The sequence below is a fragment of the Lithobates pipiens genome, unplaced genomic scaffold, assembly GCF_037356315.1.
Source record: "Lithobates pipiens isolate NorthernLeopardFrog02 unplaced genomic scaffold, aLitPip1_a1.2 Scaffold_3, whole genome shotgun sequence".
NCBI lineage: Eukaryota > Metazoa > Chordata > Amphibia > Anura > Ranidae > Lithobates > Lithobates pipiens.
The window spans coordinates 238,013,599-238,034,413 of record NW_027507790.1 but is presented as its reverse complement, the minus strand read 5'-3'; the positions used below and the strand labels follow the sequence as shown (position 1 = coordinate 238,034,413).

General features: G+C 43.8%; 1 protein-coding gene across 3 annotated transcripts in view; it reads left to right on the top strand.

Annotated features, from left to right (window-relative positions):
- The window catches only part of MALT1 (MALT1 paracaspase), a 183,101-nt gene that overhangs the window by 85,595 nt on the left and 76,691 nt on the right, over positions 1 to 20,815 (top strand). For all 3 annotated transcript variants that reach the window (XM_077462918.1, XM_077462919.1, XM_077462917.1), the window contains one exon: positions 7,624 to 7,720. In XM_077462918.1, the coding sequence (XP_077319044.1) occupies positions 7,624 to 7,720 (97 nt within the window). The remainder of the gene's footprint in view (positions 1 to 7,623; positions 7,721 to 20,815) is intronic.

Here is a 20,815-nt window from a genome sequence, read left to right as displayed (position 1 = left end):
CTCTTTTACAGGCGGTGGCCCGGTCTTCTGTCGCCGCCGCCGCCGCCTTCCGTTCTTCTTCTTCCCCTTATCCCGGATTCCGATAAGCCCCCCGCCCGCAGACCCCGACAACCAACGGCCAGGGTTGTCGGGAAGAGGCCCTTGTCCTCATCAACATGGGGACAAGGTGCTTTGGGGTGGGGGGGGCGCGCGGCCCCCCTTCCCCAAGGCACCCCCCCATGTTGAGGGCACGCGGCCTGGTACGGCTCAGGAGAGAGGGGCGCTCGCTCGCCCCCCTTTCCTGGCCGGCCGGGTAGCGTGCTCGTACAAGGGTCTGTTGTGGACTTGGGGGGGGCCCCCACGCCGATTTTTTTCGGCGTTGGGGTTCCCCTTTAAGTCCATACCAGGCGGCGGGGCCAGCGACGTCTCCTTCGCGGGCCCCGCCTACCTGGATACCTGTTTGAAATGAGCGGACTTTTCTCCGGGCGGGAAAAGTCCGTTCATTTCAAAAGTACGGCGGACTGGCATGCACACGGGCGGATTGTCCGCCGAAATGCAAGTACGACGGACAGTATTTCGAAAAATCCGAAATACTTAGTACGCCGGACTGCACGCTGAAAAAGTCCGCTGAAGCCCACACACGAGCGGACTGTCCGCTGAAATGTGTTTCGGCGGACTAAGTAGGCCATACAGTCCGCCCGTGTGTACGCGGCATTAGAAAGAGAAAAAGTTAATTTCCTCTTGGCAGGACCATAAAATGCAATTGGTGGAGATTAGTTGAGGATCTCTTTGGAGAGAAGCTGACAGATGGAAAGAGCAGCTAGGGAGAGAACTATGACATAAGAAAGAAAGTCTTTATTCTTTCTTACTCTAAGCCCCTGTACACACGGTCGGACATTCTGCTAACCAAATCCGTCGGATTTTGTCCGTCGGATTTTGCCCGTCTGATCTTGTCCGAAACTGTTGCATACACACGGTCGGACTAAGTTGTCGAAAAATCCGATCATTCAGAACGTGATGACGTAATTTCGTTACGATGGGACTACATTCAGGCTAGTAGCCCATATCTTTGATGTAGGAATTTGATCTGAGCATGCGTGGCACTTGGTCCGATCAAAATTCTCTACACATGATCGGAGTATGTCCGATCAAACCAGTTGGTCGGAAAATATTTCCAACATGTTGGAAAATTGGGTCCGACGGAGATTCGGACAGAATCAGTCCGATGCACACCACACACAGTCGGATTATCCGACGGCACGGTCCGATAAGACTCATTCCGACGGATTCTCCGACCGTGTGTACAAGGCTTTAGGATGGGCACACTAAGGTTCACCAGAATCTGAAATAGAACTGATGGATGATTGATTACTTGAGAACTGATGATTGCAATAGAAGAGTTGTGATTTAATGGACCGGTAAAAAATAACCTGTAAAATTAAAATGGAGTTGGACCAAGCTTCAGGCTGATTCTGGCGTCTGAAGTGGGTCCTTAGTAACCTTGCTGCTCTGTAAAGCCTATGCTAGACTTAACATTGAAAAAACCCACTTTTTTGGGGTTAATGAAAGCAAAAGTGCAAAAACATCCAGCATGCGGTGCTGGAAATGACAGCACATGTCCAGTCACGATGGCCCAGACCCGAGTGAAGCAGAAGGGGTGGGATTACCCACTAGACTGAACATATTATGATGTACCCACATGGAGAAGTAGGATCCCAGTGTAACCAACTATGTGCAAACCCGGTGTCACGTACCTTACGGCTGAGCCTGAGGTGCAGAGGGAGGCCTCTCATACAGCCCCGACTCTGTTACTACTGATGTTACGACAGTGGCCTCGAGTGCACGGTGAGGTATGAGTGCCTGTGTTGTGTAGTCTTGCACTGGTAGTAGTGATGTATAGCAGGTGCATCACCAGAGCTGGCTGGAAAGCTGTAACAGCAGATGATAGCAGGAACCAGTAGACCCTGGAGTGGTAGACAGCAGGCAGCAGTGGGCAGCGGCTGATCGCAGGTGCAGGAAGAAAGGCTGGTAACCCACAGTAGAAGAAGCTCCAGCCAGAGCTAGGCAGGTGCAGGAAGGGCAGATGAACAACTTGATGCGAGGTCAGACAAACCAGGTCAGCAACAGATGGTCAGATGCAGGCATAGATGGCAGACAAAGAATCGTCAGTTTACAGGCAGAGGTTGGCAACACGAGATCAAGCAGATGAGCAGAAGACAGAGCAAAGTCCAGAGACAGTCAGAGGTGTAAGCAGGTAGCATTCAAGCGAAGACAGGAGCAAACCAGGTCAAACACAGAAGTCAGCAGAAGCAGATACAGGGACACAGGTACAGCTGCAGATCAGACAGCAATGAACTAGTGCAGCTGCTGCACTTATAAAGGTGACTTTATAAGTGCATGGACGCATGCGCATATGCGTTTGCCTGGGCACAGTAAGACGGGCACCAGCAGCCCCGCACCTGTACATTTGCATATGCCTCAGAGTACAGTGTATGCATTGGTGTGCTCAACCTACTGCATGAGTGAGCACAAACACAAATGCCTGTTTATCAGCAGAGCAGTGGATGACATCAGTAGAGCAGAGATTGTTGTCAGTAGGGCAGTGGATGGTATCAGTAATTTTTTTTTTTTTTTAATATTTTTTTTTTTACTTATTTACAATTTCTTTAGGAGCTCCATTGAGGGTTTGCTGAAATATCAAGGGTCTAAACAGAGAGAAAGGGTCTGAGGACAGAGCTTCCCCAGTCCCTTTCTCTGAAGCCTCAGCTGCACTGGATAGTGAATGAATGGGAAGTGCTCTTTGCATGTTTAGTAAACATGGTTTACTATGTTTCAGTCTAGAATGAACACAGTACAGATTGCTTACTGTGCTCATTCATCCATCCATCCTGAAACATCCACTGCATAGGGTGATTGAGTGCATGCTCTAAGATGCTAATTGCATGCAGGATAACCTGGAAAAATGTTGCATTCTGCATATGAAAAACAAATTGTAAAAACAATGAGATTTTCCCTAGAAGTCGAGCGCTGAGTATGTGGATATTGTGTACAAGATGCTTGTCAAAAATACTTAGTAGGTGGCAATGAATCACACAGGCCAACATACACTAACCTGCCTGGCACCTATGCTTTGTATTAAGTTTTGGTGTGAAAGTGTAAAACTGTTGTCTGTTCTCCAATAAGGAATAGGGAACGTCTAAAGTTCTTCATTTAATTTGCACAGCTTCCCCTGATCACCACTTCCTTATTTATTTAAATCTGAACTTTGTGCAAAATCTGTTATCTTAATTTTTAGATGTGTCACTTTATCTAAAAGGTTTAGTGCAAGCAGAATGCATGCCAATGCAATGCAATGGTAAGAATGAAAGAACCCCATAATGTAGACCTAAAACCTTGACAGTTTCAAGGTGGAAGTTTTTTTCCCATTCAGGCCTTGCAATTAGAAGACATAAAGCATGGGGGTTGTTTGGGTCACTTGTAAATGGGTGGTAGTTTCCAGTGCTGATTGCAGGACAACCATAGCATGGATCGACGTCAAACATGGTTCTTTGCATTTATCAAGGTACATGTGTTAAGTGTGGCTGTTTAATGTCCACAGAGTGTAATTTTATTATTATTATTATTATACACAACTTATATAGCGCCAACAGTTTACGCAGCTCTTTACAATGTATAGGAGGGGTGGGGGGGGGGGACAACACAATTACAGCACAGTTCAATAGAAAAGGTACAGGAGGGCCCGGCTCGTAGAGCTTACATTCTAAAGGGAGGGGGTGGTGGAACAAAAGGTAATAGCTGCAGAGAATGATTTGCTGGGGGTGGCTCGGGGACAGTTGTTAGGTGGGTGTGGGATAGGCTTCCCTGAATAAATACGTTTTCAGGGATCTCCTAAAGGTGGACAGGGTAGGGGCTGATCGGACAGACTGGGGCAGGGAGTTCCAGAGGATGGGAGAGGCTCTGGAGAAGTCTTGAAGGCGAGCATGAGAGGAGGTAACAAAGGAGCTAGAAAGCAGGAGGTTCTGGGAGGACTTCTTAATTTTAGGATGAACCTACACTTTAAACTTGTCAGATAATTTCACCAGCTGGAGAAATATTATAGAAAATGTTTATTTAGGAATATTGGTATAGTGCACAGTAGGTTCCACATTTCAAGGGATGTTTCTCTTGTGTTGCTCCTGCTGTAGACACTTTGAACTGTATATAAACAGGATACTTTTTGTTTGATATCACTGCCTGTACATAGTAGTCATATGGATCTAGGTCATCCATTCTTCACTATTGAGATCCTACAAACATTTACTTGTTATTTATCACTAATGCCCTTCTAGCAATAGCCCAGGATTCGTTGGACTGTTGGCACCCGAGCACAATCATGGCATCTGGTCAGGTTTCTCCACTCCTTTTTCCTTCCCAGTTGTACTGTTTTGTATCCTTGCCAAAACAGAGCTAGCAAGAACGAATCCAGTGGCCAACATTTATGGAGAGGTCATTAACACTGAGAAAAACACACAAGTCTGACTACATAATCCAGCTCTGGATAGACTTTACATACTTGCTGACATAAGTCTACACATCTAAAAATATGAAAAAGGTGCATAGTCCACAAGATGCCCATCATTGTCTTCATTGGCCAGAATGAACTTTACCTCTCTGATTTAGTTTAATTTTGTTATTGATGCCTGGCTTCCTTTTTAAAGTGGTTGTAAACTCTCCCCCACAACTTTGTCCCATGTAAATCAACATAAAAAACCCTAAGGCCTCTTTCACACGGGACGGATCAGTAATGATCCGCCCCGTGAAGATCCGCTCGCTCAGCGGGGATCGTCCCCGCTGAGCCGGCTGCGGACAGGGCGGTCTCCGCACACTGTGCGGGGACCGCCCTGTCAGCTCTCCGCTCTCCTCTATGGGGATCGGACGAGCACGGACCGTCTGTCCGTGTTCGTCCGATCCGCTCTGCAGACGGATAGAAAAATAGGATTTTCCTCCGTCTGCAGAATCGGACTGTTGCGGAGGCGGACGAAATCGGGTGTCTGCGGATGCTCATCCGCAGACACCCGCTATCCCATAGGGATGAATGTATGTCCGTATTTCATCCGCAAACGGATGGATGAAATACGGACATATCGTCCGCATGTGTGAAAGGGGCCTAATGGACACTGCTTGTAGATATCTCCTTACTTGCTTAGTATTGTTGTAATCCTTGTTGTTCTGTAGAATGAAGTCACTGAGCATGCCCAGATCTCCCCTGATTTACGGAACACTCTCTATGTGCTTATCTATCTATTATCAGGACTTCCTACGGCACAACACTGAACTCTGCTAATCACTCAGAGCTTCCTCCTACACACCATGTGACCTCACATACAGTCTAAACTTGGCCATTACTGCAGTCTTATCAGCTGAAGCTGATATGTCTGACAAAGGGAAACATTAGACATTGGCACAAGTAAATACTATGAAATAAAAAAGTAAGCTATGAACAGGGAAGCAGGGTTGCCATAGAAACGTTGGATTGAGAAGGAGGCTTGGTTAACAGTACAGGAAGTGCTCAATGTAAGGGCAAAAATACACTCCACTGTGGACTCAGAAAACAATACTTAAGATGGTGCTGCCTAACCTCTGGAAACACATTTTTTCAAGTTTCTTTAAACAGTAAGTAATATGTGATTTGGGCTAGATTACAGTGGCTATAGTCTGATAATGACTTATTATAATGGACTAAATGAAAAGAAGCATCAGAGTGGGAGAGTTTACTTCCTCTTTAAAGAGGTTCTAAAGCCTCAAGGTGTTTTACTTTATGGCATTCTATGCAGTAAAGTAAAAAAAAAACCTTCTTCTCGACCTCTCCCTCCCCCTTATACTTACCTGGCCTTTATCCAGCGCTGTGTATGAGTGCTACAACACTCCTGGCTTTTGTCCCTCCTCCCTGGGCAGATCGATAGCAGCTAATCACAGTGTAAACAGAATTGCCGGTTATCGGAAATCCTGACAGGGGACATGCACACAGATAATCAGAGCACTGATCATCAGTGCTGCCCATCAGTGCCATCAATGCTGCCCATCAGTGTTGCCAATTAGTGCCCATCAGTGCTGCCCATTAGTGCCTCCCCATCAGTGCTGCCTATCAGTGCCCATCAGTGCTGGCTATCAGTGCCACCTATCAGGGCAGCCTCATCAGTGTCTACTCATCAATGCCCATTAGTGCCGCCTCATCAATGCCCATGAGTGGCACCTAGCAGTGCTGCCTATCAGTGCTGCCTATCAATGCCACCTATTAGTGCCACATATCAGTGAAGCCTCATCAGTGTCTCCTCATCAATGCCCATCAATGCCACCTATCAGTGCCCATCAGTGCAGCCTCATCAGCACACATCAGTGAAGGAAAACAATGACTTATTTGCAAAAACTGAAATTAAGAAAAAGTTTTGGGTTTTTTTTTCAAAATTTTCTGTATTTTTTGGTTTGTTTAGAAAAAAATTAAAAACCCAGTGGTGATTAAATAGCACCAAAAGAAAGCTATATCTGTCTCAAAAAAAGATAAAAATCTCATTTGGGTACAGTGTTGCACGACTGCGCAATTGTTACTCAATGTGTGACAGTGCTAAAAGCTGAAAATTGGCCTGGTCAGGAAGGGGGGTAAGTGCCCAGTAAGCAAGTGGTTAAAGAGTTAAAGTTATGACTAAAGGCAAAACTTTTTTTAGTTTTGTATAGATTGGAGAGGGATTAGAACACTTGTCAGTGTTTACTGCTGTCCTGTTTACCATTATGATTGAAAGTAAAAGAAGACACCAAATTTTGGGTTGTCCCCAGAAAAGTTATAGAGGGGGAATCTTCCAATGGGGACACTGGTTCTGTTGACCTGGATGTCCCCATGGAATTACCTTAATTTCCAGGGATTTCCTCTCACTTCCTGATTTGTTATGGGACAGGAAGTAAAGCGAAATCTCCCCAATGGGACACAGATGGTGGGGGAAAAAAAATCTGACAGGGGATATAACCCTTGCTTGCTCTACCCAAAATGAAAAAAAAAATGAAAAAAAGTTTTGCCTATATTTCTACTTTAAGCTGCCTGTGGATGTACCAAGTCAGCAGGTGACCGTACTGTCCAGACAGACTACCGTAGGTCTAAGAGGCATGTCAGCTACATTTGAAACAAATCACTCTTTCTCCATTATAAGAGTTAACAGGGGGCTGATTGTTTGTAAACACAGACAGTGTTTACATTTGTAGTCAGTGCGATTGTTTATAGGGATTACAAGATACAGAGCCACTCTGAACCTCTCTGTACATTTTGCCTCTCTGATCTAGGTTGTCTAATCACAGCTCAATCACTGGCATTCAACAGGTACACTGAATGCCCATGCATGTTTATAAAAGATGCTCCAGAAAGGAGTCCCCCTACCCGGTGTTTTTTTACAATAGTGTTGTAGTAAGTTGGATAGTCATTATTCAATTAAGCATCATGGCACACTGATTGATACCGTTTTTTTAGCCCTTTAGTTATGATATACCCCCAGGTTCCCAGTCTTTCCATGAAATGAGTATATGCTGATGGTGGGGACACTGGTAAAATGAACTGTATGGACAAAGCACTGTGGCTCTTTTCTTACTCTAAATAGTCTTATTATTTGTTTCTCTCCTTAGATTCCAAACGTTTCAGTGGAAGATAAAGGCCTGTACTTCTGCCGTGTGTCTAATGGCAGCGACACTGAAGACAGCAGGGAGGTGGAGGTTATTATCGGTAAGTAAATCCCCTGCCTAAGGCACCAATAAATGACTAAACCCATCGTAATTGCTCTATTAACTTATTACATCACGTGATTACATCACAATTTATAGGTGGATTGTTTGCCCCCCCAAAAAAAAAAAAAAAAAAAAAAATACCAGCCTCCACTGCATAAAAGTACAATTCTGATGGTTTAAAAAAATCATTTCAAATTGTTAATAAAAAGTCTGATCTTGAAAGAAGCTCTTTTTTTGTGAAGTAGTAGAGAATGCAGAGAAAATAGAAAATGGATGACTAGTAGACTGATTAAAAAGAGAAAAACATACACAGCTAGACGTGTAAAAAAACAAAAAAAATGATATATATGTAGCACTGACCCCCGAAGGAGCTGCTGGTTTTATTGGGCTTACCGTTACCTTCTTGACCTCTTCTCCATCTAGGGGTTCCCATGGTAGATGGCCCAAAGAAATGTGGAAACCGACACTGAATCTTCTTTTGAGTTATTTATTTGAAACAGAAACCGAGTCTTTAGATAAAGGTAGAGGGTTAGGAGTAAGTTCAGGTACTTTAGATTGCAAAAATTGAAAGTCTCTTATAGGAAAAATCCAGAATAGTATCTGTTTCACAGCTGGATTTTACAACCCCCAGATAGACCTCCTCTCACTAGGCCTAGCAGCCGGCAGGGTGTTAAGCAAAGTCTCTGCCACAGACTTGAGCGTAGAATATTTGAGAAAGTCTCTGCCACAGACTTGAGTGTTACTGAGGGACATAGACAAATTTAAAGAGCTATCATACGGTACCAGTATATCTCAGCCTATCCGGCGATACCATATGAGTGTAGATTCATGAAGTGTCCTTCAACTGAGCCTCCAGGCTCCTTCAGAGAAGCCAGCCTTGTACATGGCCTTCTCCTGAAGAGTCCTCCCCTGGGGTTTCTCCAGTTGCTGGCCCTCTCCCTTAGATGAGACAGCATCGGACCACCTTTGGATCAATAGGCCCCTGAAATCCATTCAGGCCCGCCGGCCCCGAGACTCGGGATGCATGGTTCCGCACCCCAGGCCAGGAGGGCCATGGGGCTGGTCAGGAGGACCACCAGAACCAAACAGACAGAAAACAATCTCTCCAACAGAACCCCGAAGCACGTGATGTCGGTACCTTAAATACCGCCTCCCAGAATGCACAGCAGGAGAACACTCCCACTGGGCTGGTTCCGAAAGAACAGTGGCATTCAATACACCCAGCTAGACTGCGTTCTCACTCTTGCCGGCAGTGACAGCGACACCTGTGGTCAAGGAGAACCCAGTGCAACCCAGCTAGACTGGTACTGAATCCAGAAATTTTGAAAATTATCCCCAAAATCCAACTGTGGTTTCAAGAAAATTAACTTTGAACAAACCATAGCGCCTGCTTGTCAGGAGCCAGCGCTACATATATATATATATATATATATATACTGTATGTATGTATGTATGTGTATATATATATATATATATATATATATATATATATATATATATATATATATACTGTATGTATGTATGTATGTGTATATATATATATATATATACTCTATGTATGTATGTATATATATATATATATATATATATATATATATATATATATATATATATATATATATATATAGTGTGTGTGTGTGTGTGTGTGTGTGTATCGTTATTCAATGTAACACACACTACATTGCCCAAAAGTATTGGGATACCGTAGGGACTTTCGATTTCCAGAGGGTGTGGTCTAAGCATAGCGGAGTGAGGCGTTAGATAGAAATAGTGATGTCAAGATAAGAATGGGGAACCTAATCAAGAAGATCAGGGTTGAAAGAGCTCAGTCTCCCAAGTAATAGTTTATAGATAGAAGTGATGGGATATATATTGCAGTCGATCTGTTAATGGTAGGAGGTTAATAAACAACACTGAGACCAAGGAATATAGATTGTTTTTTTTTTACTGTAACAAATGTCACAATATGATTAGAGTGAAGTGAAGATATTACAGCTCAGATTTCTGCCTGCTTGACAACACCCCCCATAATAAATGAGGAAAAGTCAGAGTTTTTTTTTCCCACTCCAAGGATAGTTGACAGGTCCGAAAAGCCACGCCGAGTTAATTACCCTCTCAAAGGAGGGGGGGGGTTAGGATTTTTTTTTTTTTCTCTCTCTCTTCTCTCTCCCTCTTCCTTCTCTCATAGCCGACTGCAGAAATGACTAGGATCATTTTTACATCGTATAATGTTAAGGGGTTGAATGTTCCAGAGAAACAGATCAGACTGTATCAACTTGATACACTTAATAGGAGTTACCATTTATTATTTTTTATTTGTATACACATTGTTGCTCTTACATAATTTATGTACACATTTGCGATTTTTTTTTTTTTTTACTGAAAATATGTAGAAGAATACATATCGGCCTAAACTGAGGAAAAAATAATTTTTTAAATATATTTTTGGGGGATATTTATTATAGCAAAAAGTAAAAAATATTGCTTTTTTTAAATTGTCACTCTTTTTTTGTTTATAGCACAAAAAAAAACGCAGAGGCGATCAAATACCATCAAAAGAAAGCTCTATTTGTGGGGAAAAAGGGACTTAAATTTTGTTTGGTTACAACATTGCACGATCGTGCAATTGTTAGCTAAAGCAACGAAGTGCCAAATTGCAAAAAGTGCTCTGGTCAGGAAGGGGGTAAAATCTTCCCGGGGCTTAAGTGGTTAAAGAAAAATCATCCATGGAAAGGTTATAGCACAAGGAAAATGTTAGAAAATAAGATAAATTATTAGATACATTAGATATAGTCAGTAAGCGTTCCAAGAACAAAAGGTCAGACTTTAAAGCTACCAACATGCAAATAAATAGTAAAAACACCTTTCTCTTTCATAATTTATTATCTTTTCTATTATGAAATAAAAATGTGGTTTTATTATTTCTTTGTATGCTGCTACATTTATAGTCTGACCTGTCATTCTTGGGATATTTTTACATATGCGGATGTGTTACCATACCAGCCCATTTTAATATTTATAAGTGGTTAGTAGGTGGAGATAGACTATAATGTCAAAAGTATTGGGACACCTGTCTTTACCTCCACATGAACTTTAATGGCACCCCAGTCTTGGTCTGTAGGGTTCAATATTGAGTTGGCCCACCCTTTGTAGCTATAACAGCTTCAACTCTTCTGGGAAGGCTGTCCACAAGGTTTAAGTGTGTGTCTATGGGAATGTTTGACCATTCATCTAGAAGCACATTTATGAGGTCCGGCACTGATTTTGGAGGAGAAGGCCTGACTCACAGTCTCCGCTCTAATTCATCCCAAAGGTATTCTATCGGGTTGAGGTCTGTCAAGTAACCATTTTTGAACTAATAATCATATGCTATAATTTGGGACTTTGTATTATCACTGGAATGGACTGCTTCGTGAGAGTTGTGATCAGTAAGATGTTCTAATATAGTAATGTAAGAGAGTACACAGGGTGCAGCCAATGCCTTGGGAGACAATGTAATTTACTGGTGCAAACCTGGTCGGTTCTGGATTGGGTGGTGATAGAGGAAAAGGAATCCCCTGCTTGCCGATGCCTGCATCTGTACCTAGATGGCCCACACCCCATGGGCCCCTGGTGGTCTGTTGGGTTTCTGGAGCTTCTGTCTGGACCACAAGAAAAAGCATAGGCAGATGTGAGCATACTCCAGATGTGAAGGGGTGAATATGTGTGCAACAGCCAGGAAGATAAGGAGGAAAGGTCTAGAACTGGCATCCATACACGTGAAGAATATGTGGGTTTGGGGTGAACATAGTTGTGGCGCCCCAAGACTCTGTATCTATAGGTGGGTACCAGCTGCACAGGTCAGCCATATGGAAAGAAGCTGGGGCCCTGCCTCCTGATGTCAGAGAGGCATTCTGATGGCTGGTGATGTAATGACTGGTAGAGGAATATTCAAAAAGTACCAGGAGAGCTTCACAAATTACAGATCCAAAGAATGGAAGAAATAAAAGTAGGGAGGTGCATGCAGTGCTGCTTCCTCTCCAGCAAGGAGAACAGTGAGCAGCACAGTAGTAATGTCACCAAATATTAATCCGTATATCCTGAGACTAGCAGTCAGGGGCGGCAGGGTGATTCGGCTCTCTGCCCCCCTCCCCCTGGATCACACTGCTGCCTTATACACACAATACTCCAGCTCTCTGCCCCTCTGTCAGCATGCATTGAAAACAACACTGTAAACAACATTGCCATTATACATCCACCACAATGTTGATTTGCGGCAGAATCCCTGGGGACCACCAAAATGTCATGGACCGTCAGTGGTCCACGAACCACTGGTTGGAGACCGCTGTCTTAGATGATCTCACATTGCAGATACAAAGCTATTAGGCTACAGAACAAAAGTGCAGTAGGCACAGGAAGCACCCTGCTATTTTTCAGGAAGAGCTGAAGGCAAGAGGTACCACAGAGTACCACCACTATCAAATTTTCAGTTGTCATCTATAACATAACAAATCTTCAATTTTTGAGTTCAGGTCCACATTTTAAATGTTAAGCCTCGTACACACAATTGGATTTTCTGACGTGTGTGTGATGACAGGCTTTTGGTGGAAAATCCAACTGTGTGTATGATCCATCGGACAATTGTTGTCAGATTTTCCACAGGCAAATGTTGGATGGCAGGTTTTAAAATTTTCTGCGGACAAATGTCTGTTAATGGATTTTCTGAGCGTATGTACACAAGTCCATTGGACAAAAGTCTGAAGTACAAACACGCATGCTCGGAAGCAAGGACGAGCCACAAGCAGTCGGTCTTGTAAACTAGCATTGGTAATGGACAATTAACATTTGTGACGTGGCAATTTTCAAAGGCTTTTTTTTTCTAGTGTTATCAAGAATAATATTATTATGCTTCTTTTTTTTTTTTTTGAGCAAGTTACCACAACACCATTATCCTGTAGTTTTTAAGATCAAAGATACAACTATGTTGGTGTCCCTTGTCAATTTTTTACATTGTATTTTTTGCCTACTCCCAAACTGTCATTTGAAGTAAGGCTTCATGCACACGAGACGCAGATGCAAACGCTGCTGGACACATGTTGAAACCGGCGTTTAGAAACGCGCGTTTTGCCGCGATTTTTACCGCGATTTAGCGGCGTTTTACCGCGTTTTACCGCGTTTGCGTCTAGAAGCGTTTAGTTAAGCTAACATCATAGACCCTCCCCAGCTCAAAAATTAACTATTTCAGCAATTTTGTGAGACCAGAGTGAGTAGCAGCAGCTGTGAGAGCTGCAGTGTACTTGTATTTAGCGTGTCACTTGCCACGGCACCTGCCACAAGTTGTGGATTGTCCACTTGCCACGTGACTTGCCACATCACCTGCCACGTCACTTGCCATGTCATCTGTCACAAGTTGTGGATTGTCCAACTGCCACGTCACCTGCCACAAGTTGTGGATTGTCTACTTGCCACGTGACTTGCCACATCACCTGCCACGTCACTTGCCACGTCACCTGCCACAAGTTTTGGATTGTCCACTTGCCACGTCACTTGCCACGTCACTTGCCACAAGTTGGGGATTGTCCACTTGCCACATCACCTGCCACAAGTTGTGGATTGTCCACTTGCCACGTCACTTGCCACATCACCTGCCACGTCACTTGCCACGAGATGTGGATTGTCCACTTTCCACGTCATCTGCCATGCCACCTGCCACAAGCTGTGGATTGTCCACTTGCCATGTCACCAGCCACATCACCTGCCACAAGTTGTGGATTGTCCACTTGCCACGTGACTTGCCACATCACCTGCCACGTCACTTGCCACATCACCTGCCACAAGTTGTGGATTGTCTACTTGCCACGTCACTTGCCACATCACCTGCCACGTCACTTGCCACGTCACCTGCCACAAGTTTTGGATTGTCCACTTGCCACATCACTTGCCACATCACTTGCCACAAGTTGGGGATTGTCCACTTGCCACATCACCTGCCACAAGTTGTGGATTGTCCACTTGCCACGTCACTTGCCACATCACCTGCCACGTCACTTGCCACGAGATGTGGATTGTCCACTTTCCACGTCATCTGCCATGCCACCTGCCACAAGCTGTGGATTGTCCACTTGCCACGTCACCAGCCACATCACCTGCCACAAGTTGTGGATTGTCCACTTGCCACGTGACTTGCCACATCACCTGCCACGTCACTTGCCACATCACCTGCCACAAGTTGTGGATTGTCTACTTGCCACGTCACTTGCCACATCACCTGCCACGTCACTTGCCACATCACCTGCCACAAGTTGTGGATTGTCCACTTGCCACGTCAACTGCCACGTCACCTGCCACAAGTTGTGGATTGTCCACTTGCCACGTCACTTGCCACGTCACCTGCCACAAGTTGGGGATTGTCCACATCACCTGCCACGTCACTTGCCACATCACCTGCCACAAGTTGTGGATTGTCCACTTGCCACGTCACTTGCCACATCACCTGCCACGTCACTTGCCACGAGATGTGGATTGTCCACTTGCCACATCACTTGCCACGTCACCTGCCACGTCACCTGCCACGTCACCTGCCACAAGTTTTGGATTGTCCACTTGCCACGTCACTTGCCACGTCAGCTGCCACGTCACTTGCCACAAGATGTGGATTGTCCACTTGTCACATCACCTGCCACATCACTTGCCACATCACCTGCCACGTCACCTGCCACAAGTTGTGGATTGTCCACTTGCCACGTCACTTGCCACGTCCCTTGCCACGTCCCCTGCCACGTCACCTGCCACAAGTGGATTGTCCACTTGCCACATCACTTGCCACATCACCTGCCACAAGTTGTGGATTGTCCACTTGCCACGTCCCTTGCCACGTCCCCTGCCACGTCACCTGCCACAAGTGGATTGTCCACTTGCCACATCACTTGCCACATCACCTGCCACAAGTTGTGGATTGTCCACTTGCCACGTCACCTGCCACAAGTTGTGGATTGTCCACTCGCCACGTCACTTGCCACATCCCCTGCCACAAGTGGATTGTCCACTTGCCACGTCACTTGCCACGTCCCCTGCCACAAGTGGATTGTCCACTTGCCACGTCACTTGCCACGTCACCTGCCACAAGTTATGGATTGTCCACTTGCCACGTCACATGCCAGTCACCTGCCACAAGTTGTTGATTTTCCACTTGCCACGTCACCTGCCAGGTCACTTGCCGCGTCACCTGCCAGGTCACTTGCCACGTCACCTGCCACAAGTTGTGGATTGTCCACTTTCCACGTCACTTGCCACTTCACCTGCCACGTCACTTGCCACAAGTTGTGGTTTGTCCACTTGCCACATCACTTGCCACCTGCCATGTCACTTGCCACAAGTTGTGGATTGTCCACTTGCAATTGCAATTGTTTAAAATATTTTTCTAATGGTTTTTCATCATTTGCAATCATTTTTGAGATTTTTAATGTAAAAAAAAAGGTCACCTTTAAAAACGCATATAAACGCAAACGCGGCTAAACGCGGTAGCGGCGTTTTGCCGCGTTTTACCGCGTTTTGCCGCGTTTTGCGTCTGAAACGTGGAAATTTTTGTTTCTGAACGCATTTTTTTGCTTCTGGAAAAACGAGACTAAACGCAACTGCATAAAAACGGAAAAAAACGGGACTGTGTGCATGGACACATAGGATAACATTGAATGAGTTCAGGGGCAGTTGAAAAAACTGTCCAACTGCATCTGAACGCGCGTTTAACTGCGTCTCGTGTGCATGAGGCCTAAAACACATAGCCAAGTATTATTCTCCACAATTTTTTTATTGTGCATTAAAAAAAAAACAAATAACATTAGACATGCTATCTGCCAACAGAACTCAACCAAAAAGTGCATTCTATGCATCCAAAAATATAGAAAAAATAACAAATGAAATGATTATTATTCAACCAAAAAATAAAATAAAAGCCTCATGCATGTGTCCTGCTTCTTAATATAGGGGGTCAACAATGCCAAAGTTGGTGAAAGCAGGGGTCCGTCATCCGGAGATAAATCCTCCTGGAGCTTCTGCAGCAAAGGCATATGACATAATTGGCCACGATTAATAAAGCAACCAATTTTTGGTCCAAGAAATCCTCCTCCTCCTGTTCCTGGACTGGACTTGGTTCAAAGCAATAACTCAATGGCCAATAATAAATAACACGTTATCTCCTCTGATTCCGCAACATGACTGGTTCAGAAACTAACTGAAAAGCACAAACTGAAAGGCACGAACTGAAAAATGCAAATCAACACTCACCAAACTTCTCCTAATACTAAATTAGCAGAAGGAGCCAAAAGGGTGGTGCTAAAGAACTGAAAATTCACATAGTACGTCACTACGTTCGTGTTTGTTGGCCGACAATTCCTTGCCATTTGTATACAAGACGAAATCCAGGCATATGCCTTCGGACAAAAGTCGAAGGTTTTGTCTGCGGAAAATCAGATCGTGTGTACGAGGCTTTGGATTCAATACTTTCTAAGCCACAAACCCAAAACAAGCATACAGCCAGTGAAATCAGAACTCTTGATAGGCACTCTTGATAGGCTCTTTTATTTTAGTCAGTGGTGCAGAAAGTAGGCAAAAAATTGGCATGAATAGGCATGAAAGTTTAGAAAGTACCGTCGTTTTTAGAAAAAGACAGCCCCCATATTTTCTTTCAGTACACGTTTTCCATTCTTTTTGTGGCCTTGGTGTCAATTCATTTTTTGTAAACATTTTGTAGTCACAGAGAAATAATATGCCGATCTTTAGTAACGTTTGTGCAGTTCATAACACTTTTCCTTCTGTTGGAATGGTATGCATAGGGCTTGTTACACTAATCTCTGAGCAAATGCCAGGTTTATTCTAAAAACTTTAATACATTTTTAATCCATTGTCTGCAGCAAGTGATTATAATGCTTTATCTTTTCCTCTCTTACAAATCAACCTTCTATTGCTGCCAACTGGAATTAACTTACCATAAAATGAATCTGTATGATAATGATCGTGTGCAAGAGTGCAAGTGTATTCACAAGTACTTTTCCTTATGCCGCGTACACACGACCAGACTTTTCGAGGGACTAAGTCCGACAGACTTTCGACGGAGTTCTGACGGAGTTCTGACAGAGTTCTGACGGACTTTCCGAATGAACGGACTTGGCCACACACAATCACACCAAAGTCCGACGGATTCGATGACGTACGACCGGACTAGAATAAGGAAGTTCATAGCCAGTAGCCAATAGCTGCCCTAGCGTCGGTTTTTGTCCGTCAGACTAGCACACACACGAGCGGATTTCTCAGTAGGAACTGGGTCCGGCAGAGTTCTGTCGGAGAAATTTGAAACATGTTCCATTTCTAAAGTCTGTCAGACTTTTGCAAATCAAAAGTCCGCTGCAGCCCACACACGTTCGAATGGTCTGCCGGAATCATTTCGTCGGACTTTTGATGTTGAAAAGTCTGGTCGTGTGTACGCGGCATAAGTTGTTAAATTCGTTTGGTGTGTGGATTTTCATTAGAATCTTGGGTTTGTAAAGAATTGCCATTTGCCCAAGAAAAGTGCATCTATGTTTGTTCTGAGTAAATGGGGCAAAAAGAAAATATAAACAGGCTATATTATGTACTGTTCGAGTGTAAATTATTGATTTTACATGGAAAATAACACATTTGGCCACTAGATGGATCTCTTTTTTACTAAGTTTTACTGTCAGTGTACGAAGAAAAAGCAATAAAGTAGGCCACGCAGGGGCAAGGTCTTAAATACAAAATACAGTAAAAATACAAATCATACAATGAGTATTAGGCTTGAAGTGCATGGCTCGAGCAGCTAATGAAGCATGTATATAAAAAAAAAACAGTACCCACTATGAGAACTATGAAAAATTAAATCCAGGTAAATGTTTATCTAAATCAGTCATCCACAGACATGCCATTGAAAGGATTTTTTTATCCAACTAAACCATACTTTCTGAACCTTTCGGGGACAGCCTCTGTTGCTAGAAGTTGCTTGATATAAGGGCAAGTTTGGAGATAACTAAATTCGTCCAGAAATGAATCATGGGTGATGAGGGGTTTTTCCAGCCTATGGTAATGGAGTTTCGGGCATAAAATAGCAAGACACTGAGGGGAGTCCTCATTGCCACTGTAGGTGCCAAATCTTCCAATAAGCCCAGCAGGCAATATCTGTGCTCAAGAGGGATTGACAATTGTGTTGTAGAGGTAATGACTTGAAGTACACCTTGCCAATATGAAACTATAGTGGGGCAAGTCCACAACTTGAAAAAACAATTCTTGTTTTTGACTGGTGCATGTATAGCCAACAGGCCGGGGTAATAGTCAAACTCATCTTATGGAGCCTGCACAGTCAAAAATGGGCCCGGAGCAAGATTTTCAATTGAATTAATATATCCCTAAGTGAGTGAAAGGGAATCTCCATATATGTGGAATATGTTTAATGTGGATATTCACTTTTGTTGACGATAAAAATAATCGCCTTGTCACAAACCTGGCTGGAGGTTGGATTGATGGGAGGGCTTCCCTTGCAGCTAAACACCAAACCTCCTTGGAGGTGAGAAGAACAGGGAGTGCAAGGCTCATAGAAGCATTGGTGCCATTTAGTTATATCCGCTAAGAGGTTACTTGCAGAGGTGCTTGCTGAGTAGTCGTCAGATGGTCTGTCAAGGACCTCTGTAACCCCTGGAGGTGTAGCAGGACTGAGGCAGGAACCACAAGCAAGATGGCACCCGAGACAGGAGATCGGTCAGACTGGCAGAGCCGGACTGAAGAGGCGTAGTCAGGTTCAGAGCTGAAGTCATACACAAATGATCAAGCTAAAGGAGAGGCAGGAGCGTAGTCAGGAATGGAGCCGAGATCATAGATGGGAAAAGCAGGGAGGCAAAAGAATAGTCAGGATAGCAAGCCAGAGTTATACACAGTTGGTCAGGAGAGTCAAAGCCCTTTAAGCAAGACAGGATCAAGATAGGAGTCAGGCAGCAGGAAGGTCCAGACACAAGCTGTCAGTAGACATGTGCACACTGAAATATTTTGTTTCGGAATTTCGTTTTCGTCCGAAAAATAAATTTATTTAGTTACTCCCGAAATTCGTTCTTATTTATTTTGTTTTGTTAAAAAATGCATTCGTCTGAAAATCCAAAATTAAGGTCGAATCTGTCATTGAAGGCTTATGGTGTCTGTCCAATGTTCTAAGAAGATTCGAAAGGAGCAGCTAAACTGTACAATGCTGCAATCGTACATTTCTGGTTGAATGTTCTGCCTACCAGCTATAGTAGAATTCTAATGTATGACACTAGTAATAATTATATTTATTAATTATTATTACTAGTCAACCAACATTAGAATTCTTCTATAGCCTATGGGCGGAGCATTTGATCATAAATGTCCACTCGCGGTGACTGCTTCGTCGAATCTTCATGTTGAATCTTTTCTCTCTATGTCGAATAATCTTAGGCTAATGGAGTTAGGTTAGGCACATTCAACCTTTTTTGCTATTGTCTCTATAATGTAGAATCTTTTCTCTGTATGTCAAATCTTTTCTCTCTATGTCGAATAATCTTAGACTAATAGAGTTAGGTTAGGCACATTCGACCACAGGTTCAATGGAAACTTTTGCTATTGTCAGCGTCATGTCGAATCTTCTATCTATATCGAACTGTTGTCACAGCAAAAACAAAAATAAAGCGTTTGTTTATGTTGGATCTTTCGGTTTTCGGGATTCTGCGCGTTCGTTATCATTTGTTAAAACGATAACGAAAATACCCGAAATTCGGACAAAATGCATTCGGGTGAAACCGAATGCACATGTCTATGAGTCAGTAGCGGGAGGTCCAAAGAAAAAAGTCTACACAGAAGCAAGGAGTACGGGTAAGCAGAAGATCATCTATCAATCTCTGGTTACTCCTGTCATCCTTGTATAGGACGTTTGGTGGCAATTTTAAGGTGTGTGTGAGCGTGTGTGTTTGAGCGTGCTCCAGTGTGCACACCCACACGATTACGCATAATCACGCTACGGCACAATCCTAATACAATTGTGCCAATTGTTACACAAATGAGCATGCATGAGTGTCGGCAACTGTGCTAGGTCTTCTTTTGAGCACATGTACATCTTTTCTCAGAATGGCACCCCGATAGTGATATCTTTCTTTCAGCAAATGCACACCTTTGTTTTAAATGGCACTCTAACACACCTTCAGGTGAACTATACTATATAAAACAACAAAAGATTGCCGTGCTAGTGTCTAATGAATAAAACCGGATAATAAATCCAGAAAAGTGTCCATATACTGTAAGTGTGCAAACACTCCCCTGCAGATCACAAACTGGCATGGTAAGTGGAGCGTAGACTCCACCCTACTAGTTTTATCAAAACTGACATCATTGGGAGTGATGGTTTGTGGGCACCTGACCATTACACATACTGTATAATTGCATGTTTGTTGAACATTGCCCCCTCCCCTTTTCCCAAGGCTATAACAGCCTCCCCTTTTCTAGGAAGCCTTTCTAAAAGATTTGTTAGCGTGTTTGAACGTTTAAACAAGTTTTGGTGTTCGATGCAGGGTTGCTGATAGGAAGATACTTGCACTACTCCTGTACCGGGTCAACCTTTGATTCCATGGAGCCTGGGCCCAGTAAAAAGTTACAGCCAGTACCCCCCTACCAGCTTCAAGTCAGTATTGGTAGGACATAGGGGTGAGAAGTTACCATTTTTTAACTCTCTTTTCAAGGAATGGGTAGCCAGGGATCTGGATGCAAGCCCCTGGCAAGGAACACTGAACTGTGTGCACATAGGCAACTAGGGTATCTCCCAACCTCTGTTCTTGCAGCAACCCTCTGCTGTGTATAAGAAGAGACTGGGCATAGGGTGGGGCACTTATGGGGAGACACTGGGGGTGTAGGCTGTAGGGGGCCTCATAGTTTTAAATGGTTACCCTGGTTGGACCAGAAGACCTGGCTCACATCTTAGCACAAAGGTTTTCAGTAGGGTTGAATGTAATACTGACATATAATCACACACATAGGTTGGACTTGATGGACTGGTGCCTTTTTTTAACCTCACCTACTATGTAATCTGTTAATATTTAAGGAGTAAAAA